Consider the following 20,562-nt stretch of genomic DNA (forward strand, 5'->3'; position numbering starts at 1 on the left):
CACCTGACGTAGAGTCATCCAGACTCGAGTCGTCGTTGGCTTGTTCTCTCTGCACAGATGCGGCCGGACCTGCTGTGATTTCCAGCAAAGTTTTTTGGGTTTTTTCTGTTTTTCATACAGACCCCAGCATCTGCAACATTTGACCCCTTGTGACCCCACCTCATTATTCTTTGATGTAATGTTTTCCTGACTGACCTGTTTGGACACCATTCACACTTTTGATTGCTGTGATTATCTCTCTGCCGAGGTGTGATAAAGGGCAGTTAGAAAGATTACCTGTAATCATCTGGCAATTTTCTCTGACTATATATGCTGTGTCTATATGCTCCTCTTCACTTCACCTGATGAAGGAGCAGCACTCCGAAAGCTTGTGATTTCAAATAAAGCTGTTGGACTATAACCTGGTGTTGTGTGACTTCCTACATTTGTCCATCCCAGTCCAACACCGGCATCTCCACATCATCCCTTTTGAAAGTTACTATTAAATTTCCATCCACCACTCTTTCAGGTAATGAATTCCAGATCATAAAACTTGCCAGGTAAAGCAATTATCTTAAGTCTGGTTACCAACCCTCCTGCCACTGGAAAGAGTTTCTCCCTATTTACTCTATCAGAACCACTCATAGTTTTAAATACCTCTAATAAATCTCTGCTCTAAGGTGAACACCAGTTTCTCTAGTGTCTCAAGATAACTGAACTCCCTCATCCCTGGTACCATTCTGGTAAATCTCCTCAGCATGAAGGTAAGCTAAAGGAAAGAAACTTACCGTTTTGTTAGGCTGCGGCAAGAACGGGCTAACCTGAGAAGAGCTTGCCTGGTGCATGCTCTGCTCAGCGCTGACCAATTTCCGAAAGGGGTGCATCAAAAGGTGTTTGGCCCCTCATTAGCATGTGCAAAGATATGAATAGTGGTTTAAGGTGGTTGCTAGGGATGTCTTAATATTGCCCAAGCCAAAATGGCGTTGGACATTTTCCAGCTCCTTTGCAGTGCAGAACATAGCTCCTCGAAATTGGACCTTCCCCCGCCACCATTTCGCATCCCGAAAAATGGGTGCAATGAGGTCCAATTTCTCCTCCAGTAGTAAGTCTGGATAAGACAAGTTTCAGTTGACTTGGTTCTTGATCTAGTTTTGTGCAATCCTTAGTTTTCTCAAAAACATTACGCTATAGTTATATCATGTAGGATGAACAGGAACGTTTCACTCCAATAAACCTTTTATACCAAAAATAATGAAAATTGGCAGAGTACAATATTTCAATTATTCCAAGTCTGTCAAACTGATACATGTTCAATTATACTGAGCCACTCTCCAATTCCACATTTTATCATTCAGTTTGCAGAATTCTACAGCAATCATTTATGCAGATATTAGAAATCTTGGGAAAAATACAAAAAAATAAAGGCTATTTCAAGCAAACAGCGATACTGTAATTTAAAGGAAAGGCACTGCAAATTATATGTAGATTAACCATTAGATCTGATCCTTTGTCATGTTATGATTTTTAATCCTGATAATCTTTGTTATCCAGTTGAGGTATTTCTCAGATAAACGAGTATAGATGCCAGGTCTGGTGGGTTCTCCGCAGTCTGCTCCAGCTGAAACAATGCCCTTGTATACTTTTTTGTTGTCCTCCATCATACATATTAATGGACCACCAGAATCTCCCTGAAACAAAATACATAAAATGTTATTGATAAAAAATACCTCAGAAGTATTTAATACAACATACATGACTTGAAGTTTCTCTCTCCACAGATGCTGCCTGACCTGCTGAGTATTCCCAGCATTTTCTGTTTTTAATTTATAATACATGGATGTGTGTTGATTTAGTTGTAAAATAATAATTTTTAAAAATTCTAGTTCTGGATCATCCCTGGTCTGAATCTCAAGTTTTAGTGTTACTTATTTGAGGATCCAGGCTGTTCCCCTTATCGGGACTCCTCCAGTTGGGCCCACTACATTCATCTCGACTGCTCTTTCCCATTTCACGCTGCATACTGGCCTCCAGTCCAATGCCAGGACCTGACTTAGCAGGGAAGCGGGTACCTCCGGAGTAGGGATTCATTACCTTAGCTCTGTCGCTAAGGATGCCCCTGACACCATTGGTCTTCTAAGGGGCGGACAGAGGTTCCATCCTCGACAGATCTGACCAGGAAATCCTGAAATTGACAGGGACCCACGGCAACTACCCAGTCCCTGCCATTTTCCGGTGAGTTTTGCTGGATTCCAGCAGAAGTTATGGTGGGAGTAATGAGGAAATTTAGCGCCTTATTTCCTAGAAGTTTCCTTTCCTTAATTTCCCCCCCTTCCCCTCTAATAGTAGCGATGTGCTGGAGTATATTTCCATGGATCCTGGCAGCACCCCAGTATAAGGGCTAATCTTCACACATGGGCCCAAACAATGGCCGAGATTTTGCTCACCTCGGCTGGTCCGGTGCGGCCGGTGTTGGTAGCAGGTCATGGCCCCGCTGCTGACTCCATCCCGCTGCCTAAAATGAACTTACCTCAATGAGGCTTGTTAAGCCCGCCCAGTGCATTTCCCGGCCCAATTAGATGGAGTGGGTCTGGTCATTCACGACGCGTCTTGAGCTGGTTTCCTTAAAGGGACCATGGCCACCTTACTTTTAATGTTTGTGCTGTCAGTGTTTTACAGCATTGAAGTGCTTCAAATTTGGACAATAACTGCACAGAGGTGCAGGGCTGTACCCAGGTTCTCCCATGATTCCATTCATATGCTTATGGAGGGAGTCAGAGCAGGCAGGGAGGTCCTCTTCCCTTCCGATGGGCGGAAGAGATCTCCCCAGGAGACCAAGACAGCCTGGTTGCACATTGCAGAGGAGGTCACAAGCAGGGATGTCGTCAGGAGGACCTGGGTGCAGTGGCGCAAACCTTTCAATGATCTGATTTGATCAGGAAATGTTAGTACAAAGCCACACTCACCTTCATCCTGCTGTGCCTCTCATCACATCCCCATCACTCTGCCTTCCCTACCCTATTCCTGCACATCCTTACTCACACCAACTTACCTTGCACCGCCACCCATTCCTCTCTCTCTATCTGCATTATCACATCCCCATCTCACTAGCCACCCCTCACACTCACCCTCATCCTAGTGCAATCATACCAACTAACAACACACAAGGGTAGCCACTTGGGTGTTTTATCCAATGTTCATGTAAAGTTTCTGTTAATGTGGTGTCAAACATTGAAACCTTTATTTTCAACACTTTGTGTTCTTGGACAGATTTGTGTGCACCTTTGGAAGTGGCTTAGTGAGATGCAGTGAAGGTGAGACATAACGGTATCCCCCACAATGATGATGAGTGTGAAAGGAATGGATTGGGCATTGTAGGGATGCTTTATAATGTTGGTGTGGGGTGGTGCCAACCTGGCGCATCATGTGGCAGCCAGGGTGTACAGCTTCAAGTGAAGTAAATGTGGCAATGGTGAGGTCATCCCTGGCCTCCTGGGCAGCAATGTTGTCGGGTGCTGATGCCCAGTGTCCTGTGCAGCATCAGGTGATTGCGGAGAAGGTTAGTGTTGTTTTTGGTGCTGCTAGTGTGCCTGGGGATGCTGGTGTTGGGACTGATCGTGGTAAGATTCTGAGGACCAAGGTGAAACAGTATAAATGGTACCCATGCTGATGGAATAGATGGCAGGTGAAGTTGAGATGACAGAAGTGACCTGTCAATGGTGAGAGAGGTTGTTCCAATGAGGTGACACTGGATGGAGAGTTTGCTCCAAACACTTGCAGCCTGCATAAAGCTCAATCTGTCTTCCAAATGGAGTAAGCAACAACTTCAGCGCTTGGAAAGTGAACAGCTGTGAGGTGGGAGCTTTTATAATACATTTCAGGCTGTCAACTAATCAGTCGATTCAATGGCCATTCAACTCCTGCCTTAGATAAACAGACGTGGTCCACGAACAGCGTGGACCCCGTGGGCAAGTAATTATAGTTCAAAAGTAAGGTTAAATCCATTATTAAGGGTCTGTCAACAAGCCAATAATTGCTTTAATTGGGTCACCCACCTCTGCACGTCGGGTCCGATCTCCCCCCCAGTTATCTCAAGGGCATCTTTGGCCTCTGCCTGCTTATCACGGCCTCTGTCTATGCCGCAATCGGCAATCTCCCCCCATCTGAAGCCTGCCCTGTGATCCGATCTGACCTCAACCCCCTCCAGCCTCAATCTGAAGCCCACGATCGCAATAATGGGCCGGACTTTGCAGTCAGTGGTGAACAAGTGGCGCCAACCATTTGTTACACTTACACTTTCACATAGGCTTTCTATTGGCTTTTGCACTGGATGTTCCTGCCAGCCAACTATTGAAAAAGTGTGGTGGCCTCTACAGGGGATCTGCGATTGCAACTTCACGCTGTTCAATGTATTTGAACGGAATGGGGAGCCAGTCGGCGAGATACTGTTATCATGCAGCTTTTGGAGAAGCATGGCATCTTGGACAGCAGCTTCCTGATTTCCCCGTTTAACTGCCGGAAGTTGCTGTCCGATTGCCACATAAATAACGGTGAGCGCCGTTAGCCTAACAGTTACTTCTACCGCAAAATCCGGCCCAATATAACCTTTAAATTAAAGAAAACAGCTGGCAATGTGTCTTGTTATGGATGTACCTTGAAACTCCAGGAATTGTCATTTTAATTTAGAGAGCTCTAACTTACCGCACATGTGTCCTTTCTAGCTTTTTTATCACCTGCACATAACATGTCCTTTGTTATGAAAGGATAATAGTTATAGTATGCTTTACTGTTGCAGACCTTCCTGTCAATGATGGCTACATTTACTTCCCTCAGGGTATCAGATGCTTTCAGGACTGCAGGGTTAGTTGTTCCCCATCCTGCAACACTGCACTTGGTTCCAGCTTTGACATCTTTTGTTGATTTAGGCAGCTCCAGAGTTGACACGTACTTGTTCAGAATAGCCTCATGGGCCAACTGTCCCAAATTAAGAGAGGAAAATAGACTTGATTATTAGTTTTACTGCAAACGTCATGGGTCAACTGTGACACATTAAACTGAAAATATCTGATTTTAATTTTCAGTACTAAATTGTTTAAGCTCACAAGAGCTCTACTATGTGACCATGGTTGCTTATGATCATCTCTTTCTGCATAACCTAAATCTGCAATTAGCTGTATTAGCTTGCTGGATTTTTTTTGTCTGCTTGCTCAGCCTCCGGGAAAAGAAACTTATTTCTGGGATCACTGCCTGTGTGTCTGCGTGCCCACGTCCGTGCCAATATGATGCCACATTTCTAAGCAGTTTGTTAAAAAGCATAAAAATAGCTGTTCACAAGAATGTGCAAAATGTATTTCCATTTCTAACATGATACCAAAGGCCGCACACACAAATTAAGTCAGGCAAATAATAAATGTAAACCACTACCAGATTCTAGACATCTTCTCTAATTGGTTTGACTTTTGAAAACAGGTCAAAAACAGGAATAAATCTCAATAAAATATTAGACTTTAATTCCTTTCTTGGGTGTTTGCCGATGAATAAGGCCGCATTGCGCTGCCACTACAGTTATAGTGTGCACGGTAAAAATAGCCGAGATTATCGAGTGCTTCAGAAAATGAGGTGGGAGTCTGGGAACACCTGTCCCACCTCATTTACATACTTCTAGCCCCCTCAGGAAAGACCTGGATGTCCTAGGGCAGCATAAAAGGGGTGGAGCCCGGTGTTCCGCAGTTTTCTCTGACCATTATGCCGAGGGATCTGGGCGTTACTTGGGGGCAAGGGTCAGAGAAATGTGCCCCCGCCCCCTCCTCCAAAATGCTACTGGTACAGAGCATTTGAACTTGATAACGAGCTCGATTGGAGCTGAGTGTCGCCCTGCATGGGATATTATTCCTTAATTTGGCACCTTCAATAATGCAATAATATCAGCTAATTCACAATATACATAACCAATTTCTTTTCCAATTTTCCCTTCTATCCCTTTGGAACCTTGTAAATTTATCCAAGTCCATGCCATTAAACCAATTAAACTGGCAGACCAATGGAACCCCTGGTGAAAGTGCGTAAATGGCTATAAACGGCCATTTCTCTCAGAGTTTCCACTGACCTTCCGTCAAAGTTGTAGCAGGAGATTGGGAGAACCTTTGCAGGAATTCTCCCTGAAGTTTCTATGTTTCCTATTAATACATAGTTTTGTTCCTTAGCATAGCTGAACAGATTCTCAGGCATTTACATATTTAAATGAAAGCAGGTGAAATTATTTCTGGGAGTATCTTTTGCAAAGATGAAACATCAATGAATATTTACAGGATAGATAGCATAATAGATAATCTCATCATCTTCTGTTACCAAATATTTATACACCCAAAATATTAAGCTGTTTTCTTTTTACAGCTGCCCATTACCCTGCTGTGAATTTTTAACATTCTCAATTTTTGTTCAACTACCTCGTTATTTGTTATGAAGAACATCTACCAGTAGGTGGCTGTCTAATATAACAGCCAGTCTTTGATCATCAGATCCATTTTTGCAGGGTTTCTCATGATTTTTGAGAAGCTAATCTGGCAGGCCATATTTTACCTCATAATAAAGAGCAAGTGCTGGACCTTCTTCCTGAAGCACTGCAGTCCGTGTGGTAAAGACGCTCCAACATGTTGTTAGGGAGGGAGTTCCAGGATTTTGACCCAACGATGATGAAGGAATGGCGTTATATGTCCAAGTCGGCATGATGTGTGACATAAAGGGGAACTTGGAAGTAATGGTGTTCACATGCACTTGCTGCCCTTATCCTTCTAGGTCATGGAGGTTGTCATAAATCTCATCATCGAGAAACTACCTATGAAATAACACTGGACGGCCAGCTGGTGGCGCCATCCAAGGAGTATAAATACTCGGGCGTTGACCCCAGCTTGCCAGGAACATTTTGTAAGACAAGGAGCTAGTGGATACAACTAGACCTCCATGTTCTGAAACAAGTTGATTAAAGCCTTGCTTTATGCTCAAACCAAGTGCGTAGTGAGTTTTATTACGTCAATGGTCTCGGGTTTGGGATATGCTACTGAAGAAGCCTTGGTGAGTTGGTGCAGTGCACCTGTAGATAGTATACACTGCAACCACAGTTTGCCAGTAGTGGGGTGGGTGGATGTTTGGGTCGGTGGATAAGGTGACGATCAAGCGGGCTTGATTGTCTCTGAATTAGAAAGTAGTGGGCTCAATTCCACTCTGGAGACTGTAGGGTTCTCAAAATTCCCACATTCCCCAAAAGTTATGGATAGAGGGACCCTGTATGGACAAGTTATTAAAAAGGGTACCCAAAGGAAAATGGCTTCTGAAACCTCGTGACAGAAGCCTGCAGGATTTTAAAAAGCAAGGCCCTGCAAAAGGCAGGCCCATTCAAATCCTGAAATGAAACCTAACATGCATGGACCTGTGTGAAAGTCTTTGTCATTTCTAAAGCCAGGATGCTAGATAAACACAGAATATGCATCCTTCATCTTGAAACAGATCGACTCAGGATAGACCTAATCTTGAGGCCATTAACTTTCTGCATAAATAATCGGTAACAGCTCAAAGTAGCTACCAAGCCAGGAAAACCCGATTAAACTTCATAAATGACAAACAGCCAGGATATTGAAGCCATTAAACAAGGAGACAACCGCCCCAAAAACAGTTAAAATGAATGACTGTAATCACTTCAGACGAGCCCGCCAAAATTAAACAAAGAACTGACCTGATTTGGCGCGCAGATAAGGGGTGAAGAACCGGTATAATTGTAGGCCCACCGGTGGCCAAGGCCCTCTTGCTCTGGCCCCGCTCTCTCGACTCAACACACACAGGACACATGGGACCACAAGCGGGCAGGCGAGACGAGTCGAACGGCAAGGCCGATAAGCAGAGAAGGGCAGCGTAAAGAAGCGTTGGGGACGAGCAGGCACACACCCCAGTAAGCGAACGTTCGATGCATGGGTAGAAGGAATAGCTGATGACCACGAGCACCACGGTAACAAACTCAAGCTAAACACCATAGACCGCCAACTGAACCCCAACCGCAACAAAACCTTCGATGACCAGACCACTACCAGAAGAACAACCATTTCTGCAAGGTAAAGTACCCAACAAAGACTTTACTCCCTATCTTTAATGGAGGAAAAGAGGGTACTTTACTCAGACGACTCCACCGCCGCGCCCTGGGACCAGGTGACGACGGCAGGCCCCAAAGGGCACGAAGAGCGAACCCCAAAACCGCAACCGGCTTAATCGACGGGCTTCGAACCGTCAAAAGGAACCCCATTGGTGAGCATAAATCCCTGGCCCCTCTTAGCTCAATCTAGTTAGGTATTGGGGGTGGGACAAGGGTAGGGGTATTTTTAATGTGTTTGTTCCCTCGATGTGCCGTGTGTTCCCCATTCCCAAATAAGTGTACTTTTATATGCCTGTAATTATTCTAGTAATTTTCAGTGTTGTGATTTTATTGTGCCTTTAATAAAATTACGGTTTTCTTGTACCAAACCAGATGTCTACTCTAATTCTGTATCGCCGCCTGTACCTAAGTCTGGTGTCTAGAACCCAGGGGTGTGGGAGCGATTCGAACCGCTCAGAGACAGTCAGGGGCAGAGCTGACTGGGCACACGCCACCCCCTACAAAACTTGAGCACATAATCTAGGCTGGCACCTCAGTCTATTACTGATGGGGTGCTGTAATGTCAGAGGTACCTTTTTTTGGATGAGGCCCTGTCTGTGTTCTCAGGTGGATGTAAAAGATCCCATGGCACTATTCTAAGAAGAGATGGGAATATTTATCCCTCAACCAACATCACTAAAACAGATTAAGATGATAACCAGATTGATTCCTTTGATGAGAGGGTTGTCCTATGAGGAGAGATTAATAGAATCAATCAAATCAAATCAATCAAATCAACTTTTATTGTCATTGTTAGTGCACAAGTGCAGTACAACGAAATTCCTGGCTTGGTAGCTACTTTGAGCTGTTACTGATTATTTATGCAGAAAGTTAATGGCCTCAAGATTAGGTCTATCCTGAGTCGATCTGTTTCAAGATGAAGGATGCATATTCTGTGTTTATCTAGCATCCTGGCTTTAGAAATGACAAAGTCTTTCACACAGATCCATGCATGTTAGGTTTCATTTCAGGATTTGAATGGGCCTGCCTTTTGCAGGGCCTTGCTTTTTAAAATCCTGCAGGCTTCTGTCACGAGGTTTCAGAAGCCATTTTCCTTTGGGTACCCTTTTTAATGGGCCTATATTCTCTGGAGTTTAGAAGAATGAGAGGTGATTGCGTTGAAACATATAACATTCTTAGAGGGCTTAACAGGGTCGATGCTGAGAGGCTGTTTTCCCTGGCTGGCGAGTCTAGAACCAGGGGTCATAGACTCAGGATAAGGGCTCGGCCACTTAGGACTGAGATGAGGAGAAATTTCTTCACTCAGAGGGTTGTGAATCTTTGGAATTCTCTACCCCAGAGAGCTGTGGATGCTCAGCCATGAGTATATTCTAGAATGATATTGATAGATTTTTGGGTACTAAGGGAATCAAGGGATATGGGGATAGTACAGGAAAGTGGAGTCGATTTAGAAGATCAGCCATGATCTTATTGAATGGCGGAGCAGGCTCGAGTGGCCGTATGGCCGACTCCTGCTCCTATTTCTTATGTTCTTAAGGTACAGATGAGGGAGAAAAGGGCATCCAAAGCCAGAGCTCCCTGTCTGACTAAAGATATAGGGCTAAAAATTGAGTAGCGCCCCAATTGGGGTGCTAACTTCACTGGGGCACTACTTTTAGCGCCCCAGAAAAATTAGCACTCCCGCGCTGGAACTTGAGTGGTTGCACCCCAAGGGGGAAGCGGGGCGCTACTGGAAGCGCCCTGCATCCCTCTTAGGGCACTGCGAGTCAATATTGCGGCGTTATGTGCCGCAGCACCACATGCTGTGGCACGTTGCGCCGTGGTATTGCAGGCCTTCCTCCCCTTCTTAAAAGGGAGGGGCCTTGTGCAGCGCGACCTGGGGCCCAGCTGGGCCCCCGGGGATCAGGAGTGCAGGCGAAAGAGCCCAGCACTCAAGAGAAGTGCCGGGCTCTTGGAGCGCAGCCAGCACTCCACGGGGGGGGGGGCATTTAAGGCGCTAATGGGAGGCGCAACCAACTGAATTTTTCCCCCATAGAGATTAAAATGAGACAGAAAAAGGAGGCTTATGAAAATTGTATGGTTCATAATACAGTGGAGACCAAGCTGAATATAGAAAGTACAGAGGAGATCTAAACAAAGGAATACGAGGAGCAGAGCAAGAGTATGAGAATAAATTAGCAGCTAAAAATAAGGGAAATCAAAAGGGGGAAAAATTCAGTATCGCCCCGTTTGGGGTGTCGTTATCGGCCGTGCGCAAAGTTTAGCACCTGGTGCTAATTATCGCCTCCGACAGCAAACTTGGCTTTTGTTGCCCCTGGAGGTGATTGGAGCACTAAATGAGGCGCTTCACACCTGTCTTAAGGCGCACAGGCCGAGGAGTGAGGCGCTACCTCAGAGCGCTGGCGAAGCAAGGAAGGGCAAATCAAAATAAACCTGCAAAGTGCTGCTCAGCACTCAAAACTCCTTCACACAGCGTTGAATCTCTCCAGAAGTCTCTCTCTCTCTCTCTCAGAATGCGTGGTGCAAAAATGTCACCAACAAAAAAAGGCAGGAAGCGGTTGCCTTTAAATAGCGCTCCCCTAGTCCCTTTCTGACAGCATAACACTCCCCTCAACCTGTCGTTGCTAGCGGCAGGCGGTAAGGCAGGGGGTGCCACTCAATATCCGGTCCGGGGCGCTAACAGGGCGTTGCGCAGTTGACTGACGTCACAATCTGTCAGCGCAGGAGATCATGGTGGTAGTGTTTAGCGCCGCCGCAAAATGTCTAGTTAATTTCACGAGCGGCGCAAACATCGCCGTGCCCGGGCGGTAGTTGCTTTGTGCCCCATTAGGCGCTAACGGGAGGTGCAAACAACTGAATTTTTCCCCCAAAGTCTTTTAAAAACACATAAATAGTAAAAGGGTAGTCAAAGGAAGAGTGGGGTCGATTAGGGATCAAAAAGGAGATCTTCTTGTGGAGGCAGTGGGCATGGCTGAGGTACTAAATGAATATTTTGCATCTGTCTTCGCTAGAGAAGAGGATGCTGCCAATGTAACAGTAAAGGAGAAGGCAGTAGCGATATCGGATAGAATAAAAATAGATAAAGAAGATGTACTTAAAAGGTTAGCAGCCCTGAAAGTAGAAAAGTCACCCAGCCCAGATGGGATGCATCCTAGGTTACTGAGGGAAGTAAGGGAAGGAATTGCAGAGGCTCTGGCCACAATCTTCCAATCCTCCTTGGATCTGGATGTGGTCCCAGAGGACTGGAGGATTGCAAATGTTACACCCCTGTTTAAAAAAGCGGAGATGGATAAACCCGGCAACAACAGGTCAGTCAGCCTAACGTCGGTGGTCAGGAAACTTTTAGAGACAATAATCCGGGATAAAATTAATTGGCATTTTGAAAAGTATGGGCTAATAAATGAAAGTCAGCATGGATTTGTTAAATGGTGTTTGTCTAACTTGATTGAGTTCTTTGGTGAAGGAACGGAGAGGGTTGATGAGGGTAGTGCAGTTGATGTTGTGTACATGGACTTTCAAAGTATTACATAATTTATTAGCAAAATTCAAGCCCTTGGGATTGAAGGGACAGTGGCACCATGGATACAAAATTGGCTAAGGGACAGAAAGCAGCGAGTAATGGTGAACGGTTGCTTTTCAGACTGGAGGGAAGTATACAGTGGTGTTCCCTAGGTGTCAGTATTAGGACCACTGCTCTTTTTGATATATATTAATGACCTGGACTTTGGTAAACAGGGCATAATTTCAAAGTTTGCAGATGATATGAAATTTGGAAATGTAGTAAACAATGAGGAGGATAGTAACAGACTTCAGGAGGACATAGACAGACTAGTAAAATGGGCAGACGCATGATGAAATTTCATGCAGAGAAGTGTGAAGTGATAGATTTTGGTAGGAAGAATGGGGACAGGCAATATGAACTAAATGTTACAATTTTAAAGGGGGTTCGGTGGGTTCAGGAACAGAGAGACCTGGTGGTTTTTGTACACAAATCTTTGAAGGTGGCAGGACAAGTTGAGAAGGCTGTTAAAAAAGCACATGGAATCCTTGTCTTTATTAATAGAGGAATAAAGTACAAAGGCAAGGAAGTTATGCTAAACCTTTATAAAACAGTGCTTAGGCCTCAGATGAAGTATTACGCTCATTCTGGGAACCACACTTTAGGAAGGATGTCAAGGTTTTGGAGAGAGTGCAGAAGAGATTTACTAGAATGGTACCAGGGATGAAGGACTTCAGTTATGTGGAGAGACTGGAGAAGCTGGTGTTGTTCTCCTTCGAGCAGAGAAGGTTAAGAGGAGATATGATAGAGGTGTTCAAAATCATGAATGGTTTTGATAGACTATATAAGGAGAAACTGCTTCCAGTGGCAGAAGGGTCAGTAACCAAAGGACACAAATTTAAGGTGATTGGCAAAAGAACCAGAGACGACATGAAGAAATATTTTTTACACTATGAGTTGTTGTGATCTGGAATGCACTGCCTGAAAGGGTGGTGGAAGCAGATTCAATAGTAACATTCAAAAGAGAATTGAATAAATACCTGAAGGGAAAAATACTTACAGGGAAACGGGGAAAGAGCAGGGGAGTGTGATTCATTGGATAGCTCTACCAAAGAGCCGGCACAGCCACAATGGGCTGAATGGCCTCTTTCTGCGCTGTATCATTCTATGATTCTATGAACTGGTGGGATTTGAGGTGGAGCCCAGCCTCCTGCCAGTCCCACCTCCAAAAGTGACATCACAACAGAGGAGGGCTAGGTGGAAGAAATGCACCTCCGGCCAATGTAAGAATTTATCAATAGGACCAGAAAGGGTTGGAAACCCATCAGAAACAGATTCCACTCTAAATTGCTCCCTTCCCTCTCAGTCCAGATTACATTAATTCTGTGCCATTTTTGACATGGAATTACTAGGCTAATGAGTTTTACATGCATCCATTGTAGATATTACTGCTCTTGCACCCCCAGTGGGGAAACTGTGCTCAAAGGGTGTAAGGACCAAAAGTATGGTTCCAGCATTATAGTCCTGATTCTCTGTCCCACCCTGGGAGCACAGGACTGTGGAATTAGCCTTTAGATATCTACCTGAACAAACATTCGGTACCTGAAGCAGCATGATGTCATTTTCTGGAGTTATCTCATCAAACTGTGGGTGAGGAAATGCCTTTATCACTTTAATTGTCTTTTTCCCCTTTTGTGTCTTAGAAAGTGAATGTGTTCCAAGGACCACTTTGCAATCTTTCATTTGACTAAGCCTGCAATGGAAAGGTGACTGAGTTATTCAAGACTCCAGAAAGCCTTTAAAAATGTTTTTTGAATTATCCAGGATTATTGCACAAATTTACTTTTGACTTTTTCTACCAGCATCAAATAGGATTATTTGATTAATATAAACCAGAAGAATTATAATTAGGTGATAAATAGAGGAGACCACACTGATACTGGCATAATACCACTGGTGTAAACAAATAGTTCTAATCACACAACATAAGCATCAAAGTTCCAAAGTTCATTAATGCCTTTTTCTTTTGTGAATTTAGTACTCATCTAGATGAGATATGTTAGTTTTGAGAATAGAAAACTTTCCATTTTGGCCACCTCTTGTTGGCACAAAACATTACTAGGTCAGTTGTATAAAGCCTAGATGCAGTATAAAGGTCCCTCCACCATATATGCCAATCTAAAAAACTAGAAAAAGCTGATCAACAGCTTCAAAAATAGTGTGCAGCCCCAAAAGGCTGACAATTCAAAACAGCCCTGATATAGTTCTATGACATGTAATTACCCTGAAAGTGTATTTTGGCACTAGCTTGTCACAACTACAGCTGCAGGCATACCCAATATTCCATCACTTGTGTATTAGAAAATTGTGATTACAATTTGGGGGAATTTCCTTCATTTCTTGTAGAACTTATGTAGTGGTACTGCCAATTACTAAATCTGGTTGTTGAAATCAATTGTTATGTGATTGTCACCATGACACGGAACCACTCTTCTCCCTGAATCTTCGCCCAGTTTACAGAGGCTTCGGGGTCGATTTTCATTGAACCGTGGAGTCGGGTTTGGAGGCGTGCGGGGGGTTAAAGTCCCGAATTCGGGTGTCCCGACACCATCCTGTCCCCAACCCGCCTCCATGTAAGTTTCAAAGGAGGCGGGTACCCGACCCGCATTGGAACCCGCCCACCCGAGGCGGGAAGGGATTAGTGCCAATTAACTGCCTGTTAACAGGCAGTTTTTAGCCTAATCCCTATTTTAAAGCTTGAAGTGTGGGATTCCCAACGGCTCCAAACCACGCCAAGTTAGAGGAGTCGGGCCGTCGGGTTGAAGGAATTGGAGGGGTCGAGATGTCGGTGTTCAGGTGAGTGATGGGTGCATGAGTGCAAAGGTAAGTGTGTTTGGTGTGTCTAAAGTGTGTAAAGAAGTTTAAATTACCTGTACTTACCTTTTAAGCCTTCCTTCTTCTAGGTTTCGGGAGTCCATCATCTAACCGGCACAGAAAGCAGAATGGCTGCGATCTGTCAAAAGTGACAGCCTGCAGCTTTCTGTGCTGTGGAAATTTCTAACTGAGTCTGTGTAGAAGGACTCAGGTTAGAAGTAAGACTGTCAGTGTTTGACAGCTTCAAACAGCTGTGAAACACTGATATTTCATCTGTCAAAACGTCTTGACAGATGAAATTTCAGTCTGTGACGTCACCTGTTGCCGGGTGGCCCTTAATTGGCCTGCTGAGCCCGCTGGGTGGGCTCAACAAGGTCAATCAAGTTAAAATCACGTGGATTGGCCGCATCTCGATGGAGGCGGGACTACAACCCCGAAAGTTGTAGTCCCGCCTTCAACCCGACTTCTGAATGAAAATCACCCCCTTCTTCTCCGATTCATCTCCTCTCCCAATTTCACACATACATTGTGCTGTGCTAACTCTCTCCTCACTCCTACCTGATATGACTGCATGCTGTGCTCATTTCTGATCTCAGTAAGTACTAGGGGTGAAAGCAGCACCCGCAGATTTCACAGGCAAACATGGTCAAGTGGACCCTGAGCCTGAAATGCTGAATGTCTGTGTAAAATGCAGATGATATGCATGTTTCTAATCAGCGTGATTGATACAAATGGGGTTATTGCTATGAATCTACAAAAATGGAGGAATGATAGGATTTTGAATGGTTTAGGATGGAAGTCTAAAGGAGGTGTGGAAGAAACTGGATAGCAAAATAACATTTTCACAAGTTAATTCAGAAAATGCTGCCAATGAACAACAACAACTTGTAGTTTTATATTGCATCTTTAACGTAGTAAAATGTCCCAAGGCACTTCACAAGAGCGTTATCAAGCAAAATTTGACACCCAACCACATAAGGAGATATTAGGGCAGATGACCAAAAGCTTGGTCAAAGAGGTAAGTTTTAAAGAGCGTCTTAAAGGAGGAAAGACGCTCACTGCATTTTTCTCTCGTTTCCTTGCCTTTTCATTGCCTCCGTAAACTTGAGGTCATCTAAAATTTGTTGAAGAGGAAAAATGTAATACATATTCTGGCAAATGGGAATGATTTAAAAAAGTTAACTATTCAATAATATGTAGCAACAAAGAAAGTTATCTGGCTTTTAATAGTATGCAGGAACAAAATAGTGTATTCTTCTTTTCTGGGCAGATGCACAAGACGACTGAATTCTTCTTCTTAACTTTTCAAACTTGCCAAGCATTAAATGTTAGACTGTTTGAGAAAGGGAAGGTTGAGATAGCGGAATGTTCAAACAGAACTGAATAACTTCAAAACAAAGGCAAAACTCCCCCTGCCGCCCGCTCATATTTGTCTATTTTCTTTCCTTTTAATCCAGCTCTTTAATTATGAAAATCCAGTGTCACTAATAACTAGTAGCCAGAAAATACATTTCAGATGAGGACTTACACACTGATTAGAAACATGACCAGATGCCTTCATGAAAGCCACCTGATAGCACAACTATATATCCACATAGGTTCCATACAAGACATTCATTATTTTTTCTTTATTCGTTCATGGGATGTCTTCTTCTTCTTATGTAAGAAATCACACAACACCAGGTTATAGTCCAACAGCTTTATTTGAAATCACAAACTTTCGGAGCGCTGCTCCTTCTTCAGGTGAAGTGGAGAAATGCATAAAGACACAGCTTATATAGTCAGAGAATCATGTCAGATGTTTACAGGTAACCTTTCCAACTGCATTTATCGCACCTCTTCTTCTTAGGCAGTCCCTCGGAACCGAGGATGACTTGCTTCCACATTAAAAATGAGTTCTCAAGTGACTGATGAGTCCAATGCGGGACCTACAGTCTCTGTCACAGGTGGGGCAGACGGTGGTTGGAGGGGCGGGTGTGCGCTCCTTGCGCTGCCTGCGCTTGGCTTTTGCTTGCTCCTGGCGAAGAGACTCGAGGTGTTCGGCGCCTTCCCGAATGCTTCTCCTCCACTTTGTGCGGTCTTGGGCTAGGGATTCCCAGGTGTCGGTGGGGATGTTACACTTTTTCAAGGAGGCTTTGAGGGTGTTTTTGAAGCGTTTCCTCTGCCCACCTGGGGCTCTCTTGCCGTGCCGGAGCTCTGAGTAGAGCGCTTGTTTTGGGAGTCTCATATCGGGCATGCGGACAATGTGATCCATCCATCGGAGCTGACTGAGCATGGGCAAAGCTTTGATGCTGGGGATGTTGGCCTGAGCAAGAACACTGACGTTGGTGCACCTATCCTGCCAATGGATTTGCAGGATCTTGCGGAGGCAGCGTTGGTGGTACCTCTCCAGTGCTTTGAGGTGCCTGCTGTACATGGTCCATACCTCTGAGGCATACGACAGGGCGGGTATCACTGCTGCTCTGTAGACCATGAGCTTAGTGCCGGGTTTGAGGTCCTGGTCTTCAAACACTCTCTTCCTCAGGTGACCGAAGGCTGCACTGGCACACTGAAGGCGGTGTTGGACTTCGTCATTGACATCTGCCCTTGTTGACAGTAGGCTCCCGAAGTATGGAAAGTGGTCCACGTTGTCCAAGGCCTTGTCGTGGATTTTGATAATCGGGGGGCAGTACTGTGTGGCGGGGGCAGGTTGGTAGAGGACCTTTGTCTTACGGATGTGGGCGCACTAGCAAGGCCAGCATTTATTGCCCATCCCTAATTACCCTTGAGAAGGTGGTGATGAGCCACCTTCTTGAACAGCTGCAGTCCATGTGGTACTCCCATAGTGCTTTTATACTTCTTTGTAGCGGTTTGATACAACTGAGTGGCTTGTTAGACCATTTCAGCGGGCAATTAAAAGTCAACCACATTGCTGTGGGTCTGGGTAAGGACGGCAGATTTCCTCCCCTAAAGAACATTAGTGAACCAGTTGGGTTTTTACGACAATCCGGTAGTTTCATGGGCCGCGATTTTGCCGGTGCTCGGAGGGTGGATTTGTAGGCGGGTCCATAGTTAAATCCAAGATGATTGATGGTGGGTTGCGAACCCACTGCGAACCCGCCTCCACGTGACTTTCTAAGGTGTCTGGTTTGCAATTCCTGATCAGACCCGACACCACGTGGCGGGAGAGGCAGTTAAGGTAGTTAACAGCTTCTTAACTACCTGATTAATCCTATTTTGAGAGGGCTTTTCAATTTTCCGTGTGTTCCACGGCGTTCCAGGAACACACCAGCTGATTGAGTCGGGTGTTCCAACAAGCTGAATACTTCACAGCTGCAAGTGCACCATTAAAGCTCACCTGCCTCTTTAGTTGAATTTCAAAAGCGTGAACTTTCTGATTGCAGGATGTTGAAGACATTGTTCAGATGTTTTGATGTTGTAAGTGTGTGTGTTGTGAGGTCTATATGCACTGTGACCTCCTTGGAATAACCTCTCTCCACTTTGACTGAGCGCTTATAACATTTCATCCTCAAATGACATGTATAGCAGCAGAATGGGAACCATTTATACCCTCTCATCCTGGTCCTCAGAATTGGAGGATGAGCAGCCACGGCAGCAGCAGAACCAGGCACACCAGCAGCACCGACAACAAGAGCACCAAATTTCTCTTCAGCCACCTGATGCTGCACAGGGCAGAGGCCATCAGCACAGGGCTGGCCCGTGCCGCAGGAGCTACCCCCAACACAGGGTATACAGGCAGAGGATGAGCTTCCTCAACATGACTGAGCAGCAGTGCCAAAGGAGGCTGAGACTTTCGCGAGAGGTGGTCACAGACATCTGCGCAATGCTGCACCAATACCTGGAGCCCAGAGGAGTGGGTGGACACTCCTTACCAGTGGCTGTCAAAGTCACAACTGCCCTCAACTTCTTTGCGTCAGGGTCCTTCCAGGGATCATCCACAGACATTAGCGGCATCGCCCAGTCAGCCGCACACAGATGTATCACGCAGGTTACCGATGCCCTGTTTGGCAAGTCGGCCAATTACATCCACTTCTTCACGGATGAAGCAAGTGTGATCTCGCGGGCAGTTGGGATTGCCAATGTGGCAGGCTTCCATAGGGTACAGGGCGTTATGTGGCCATCAGGGCACCCCATCACAACCCAGCTGTTTTGTGAACCGCAAGGGCTTCCACTCCCTTAACGTGCAGCTGGTGTGTACCCACAGGAAGAACATAAAAAATAGGAGCAGGAGTAGGCCTTTTGGCCCCTCGAGTCTGCTCCACTATTTAATGAGATCATGGCTGATCTGATCTTGGGCTCAGCTCCATTTCCCTGCCCGCTCCCCATAACCCATCACTCCCTTATTGTTCAAAAATCTGTCTATCTCCACCTTAAATATATTCAATGACCCAGCCTCCACAGCTCTCTGGGGCAGAGAATTCCACAGATTTATGACCCTCTGAGAGAAGAAATTCCTCCTTATCTCAGTTTGAAATGGGCGACCCCTTATTCTGAAACTATGCCCCCAGTTCTAGATTCCCCCATGAGGGGAAACATCTTCTCTTCATCTACCTTGTCAAGCCCCCTCAGTATCTTATATGTTTCAATAAGATCACCTCTCATTCTTCTAAACTCCAATGAGTATAGGCCCAACCTGCTCAACCTTTCTTCATAAGCCAACCCCTTTATCTCAGGAATCAACCTCGTGAACCTTCTCTGAACTGCCTCCAATGCAAGTATATCCCTCCTTAAATAAGGAGACCAAAACTGTACGCAGTACTCCAGGTGTGGTCTCACCAATACCCTGTACAGTTGTAGCAGGACTTCCCTGCTTTTATACTCCAACCCCCTTGCAATAAAGGCCAACATTCCATTTGCCTTCCTGATTACTTGCTGTACCTGCATGCTAACTTTGTGGGCAGGAATTTAACTCAGGAGTCGGGTTGGAGGCGGGACTACAACTTTCGGGGTTGTCATTTAAATAAAGATTATAATCTGTAATGTTCCTTCTTAATTATTATATTATATACAGCAAGAGGAATATATTAACTTACTCTTCGCAGTGTGCTGCAGTCAGTACCCATCTCCGTGCGATCAAAGCTCCTCCACAAAAGTGTTGTTTGTTCTGCTGGATAGACACCATGTACGGTCTAGAATGAGGTTTAACCTCACGGCCCCCAACAATTTCTGTGCAGACACCTACAATAGAAGATAATAAAGAATTAGTTAATAGAATAGTAGGACTGGTTAATACAACATCTGGACCTGTTAGGAGATACTTACAGCCTTGCAGAGTCAAGAAAACAATTTTTAAAATTAGAAACGCCACACAAAATAAATTGGGCATTTTGTTCGTGATGGTAATGTTAACAGAACAGCTCATTAACCTAATAGTGTTTGCAGAAGGAAGTGGTTTTACTAAGTTATAGAGCAAAGCACTGAAAATTTTCCGACACCTCTGAGATCCATACAGATATAATTGCAGTGAAAGTTAATGTGTTGCTACATAGGCAGGTGACTTGTCTTGGCCCAAATTGTATTTTTATTTTAAATGAAACAGTTTGACACTAAAACTTTTTAAAAATTCATTCATGGGATGTGGGCATTGCTGGCAAGGCCAGCATTTATTGCCCATCCCCAAATGCCCTTGAGAAGGTGGTGATGAGCTGCCTTCTTGAACTGCTGCAGTCCGTGTGGTGAAGGTAGCCCCACAGTGCTGTTAGGGAGGGAGTTCCAGGATTTTGACACAGCAACGATGAAGGATCGGCGATATACTTCCAAGTCAGGATGGTGTGTGACTTGGAAGGGAACTTGGAGGTGGTTATGTTTCCATGTGCCTGTTGCCTTTGTCCTTCTAGGTAGTAAAGGCCGCAGGTTTGAGAGATGCTGCCGAAGAAGCCTTGGCGAGTTGCTGCAGTGCATCTTGTAGATGGTACACACTGCAGCCACAGTACGCCGGTGGTGGAGGGATTGAATGTTCAAGGGGATGGATTGGGTGCGAATTAAGTGGGCTGCATTGTCCTGGATGGTGTCGAGCTTCTTGAGTGTTGTTGGAGCTGCACTCATCCAGGCAAGTGGAGAGTATTCCATCACA

At 45.0% G+C, this 20,562-nt stretch overlaps 1 protein-coding gene across 1 annotated transcript; it reads right to left on the minus strand.

Annotated features, from left to right (window-relative positions):
• Window positions 1-1,203: 1,203 nt before the first annotated feature.
• LOC147123395 (granzyme K-like) lies at window positions 1,204-19,853 on the minus strand. Its single transcript, XM_085972305.1, has 5 exons — window positions 19,752-19,853; window positions 19,523-19,667; window positions 13,218-13,368; window positions 4,678-4,950; window positions 1,204-1,667 (listed from the first exon to the last, which is right to left on the minus strand). The coding sequence occupies exons 1-5, from the start codon at window positions 19,849-19,851 to the stop codon at window positions 1,473-1,475; spliced, it is 864 nt and encodes a 287-aa protein (XP_085828431.1). The 5' UTR covers window positions 19,852-19,853; the 3' UTR covers window positions 1,204-1,472.
• Window positions 19,854-20,562: the final 709 nt, after the last annotated feature.

Source organism: Somniosus microcephalus, chromosome 2 (genome assembly GCF_052327205.1).
Source record: "Somniosus microcephalus isolate GS21.2 chromosome 2, FLI_Smic_1.0, whole genome shotgun sequence".
Taxonomy (NCBI): Eukaryota; Metazoa; Chordata; class Chondrichthyes; order Squaliformes; family Somniosidae; genus Somniosus; species Somniosus microcephalus.

Bases quoted from the DNA above. Each gene is read 5' to 3' on its own strand.
- LOC147123395 (XM_085972305.1), bottom strand. From the start codon at position 19,851: ATGAGCTGTTCTGTTAACATTACCATCACGAACAAAATGCCCAATTTA. The intron at 13,369-19,522 runs GTAAGTTAATAT...TTTCCATTGCAG, and splicing joins ACTGCAGCACACTGCGAAGA to GCTTAGTCAAATGAAAGATT. The intron at 1,668-4,677 runs GTAAGTTAGAGC...ATTTTGTTTCAG, and splicing joins CTAGAAAGGACACATGTGCG to GGAGATTCTGGTGGTCCATT.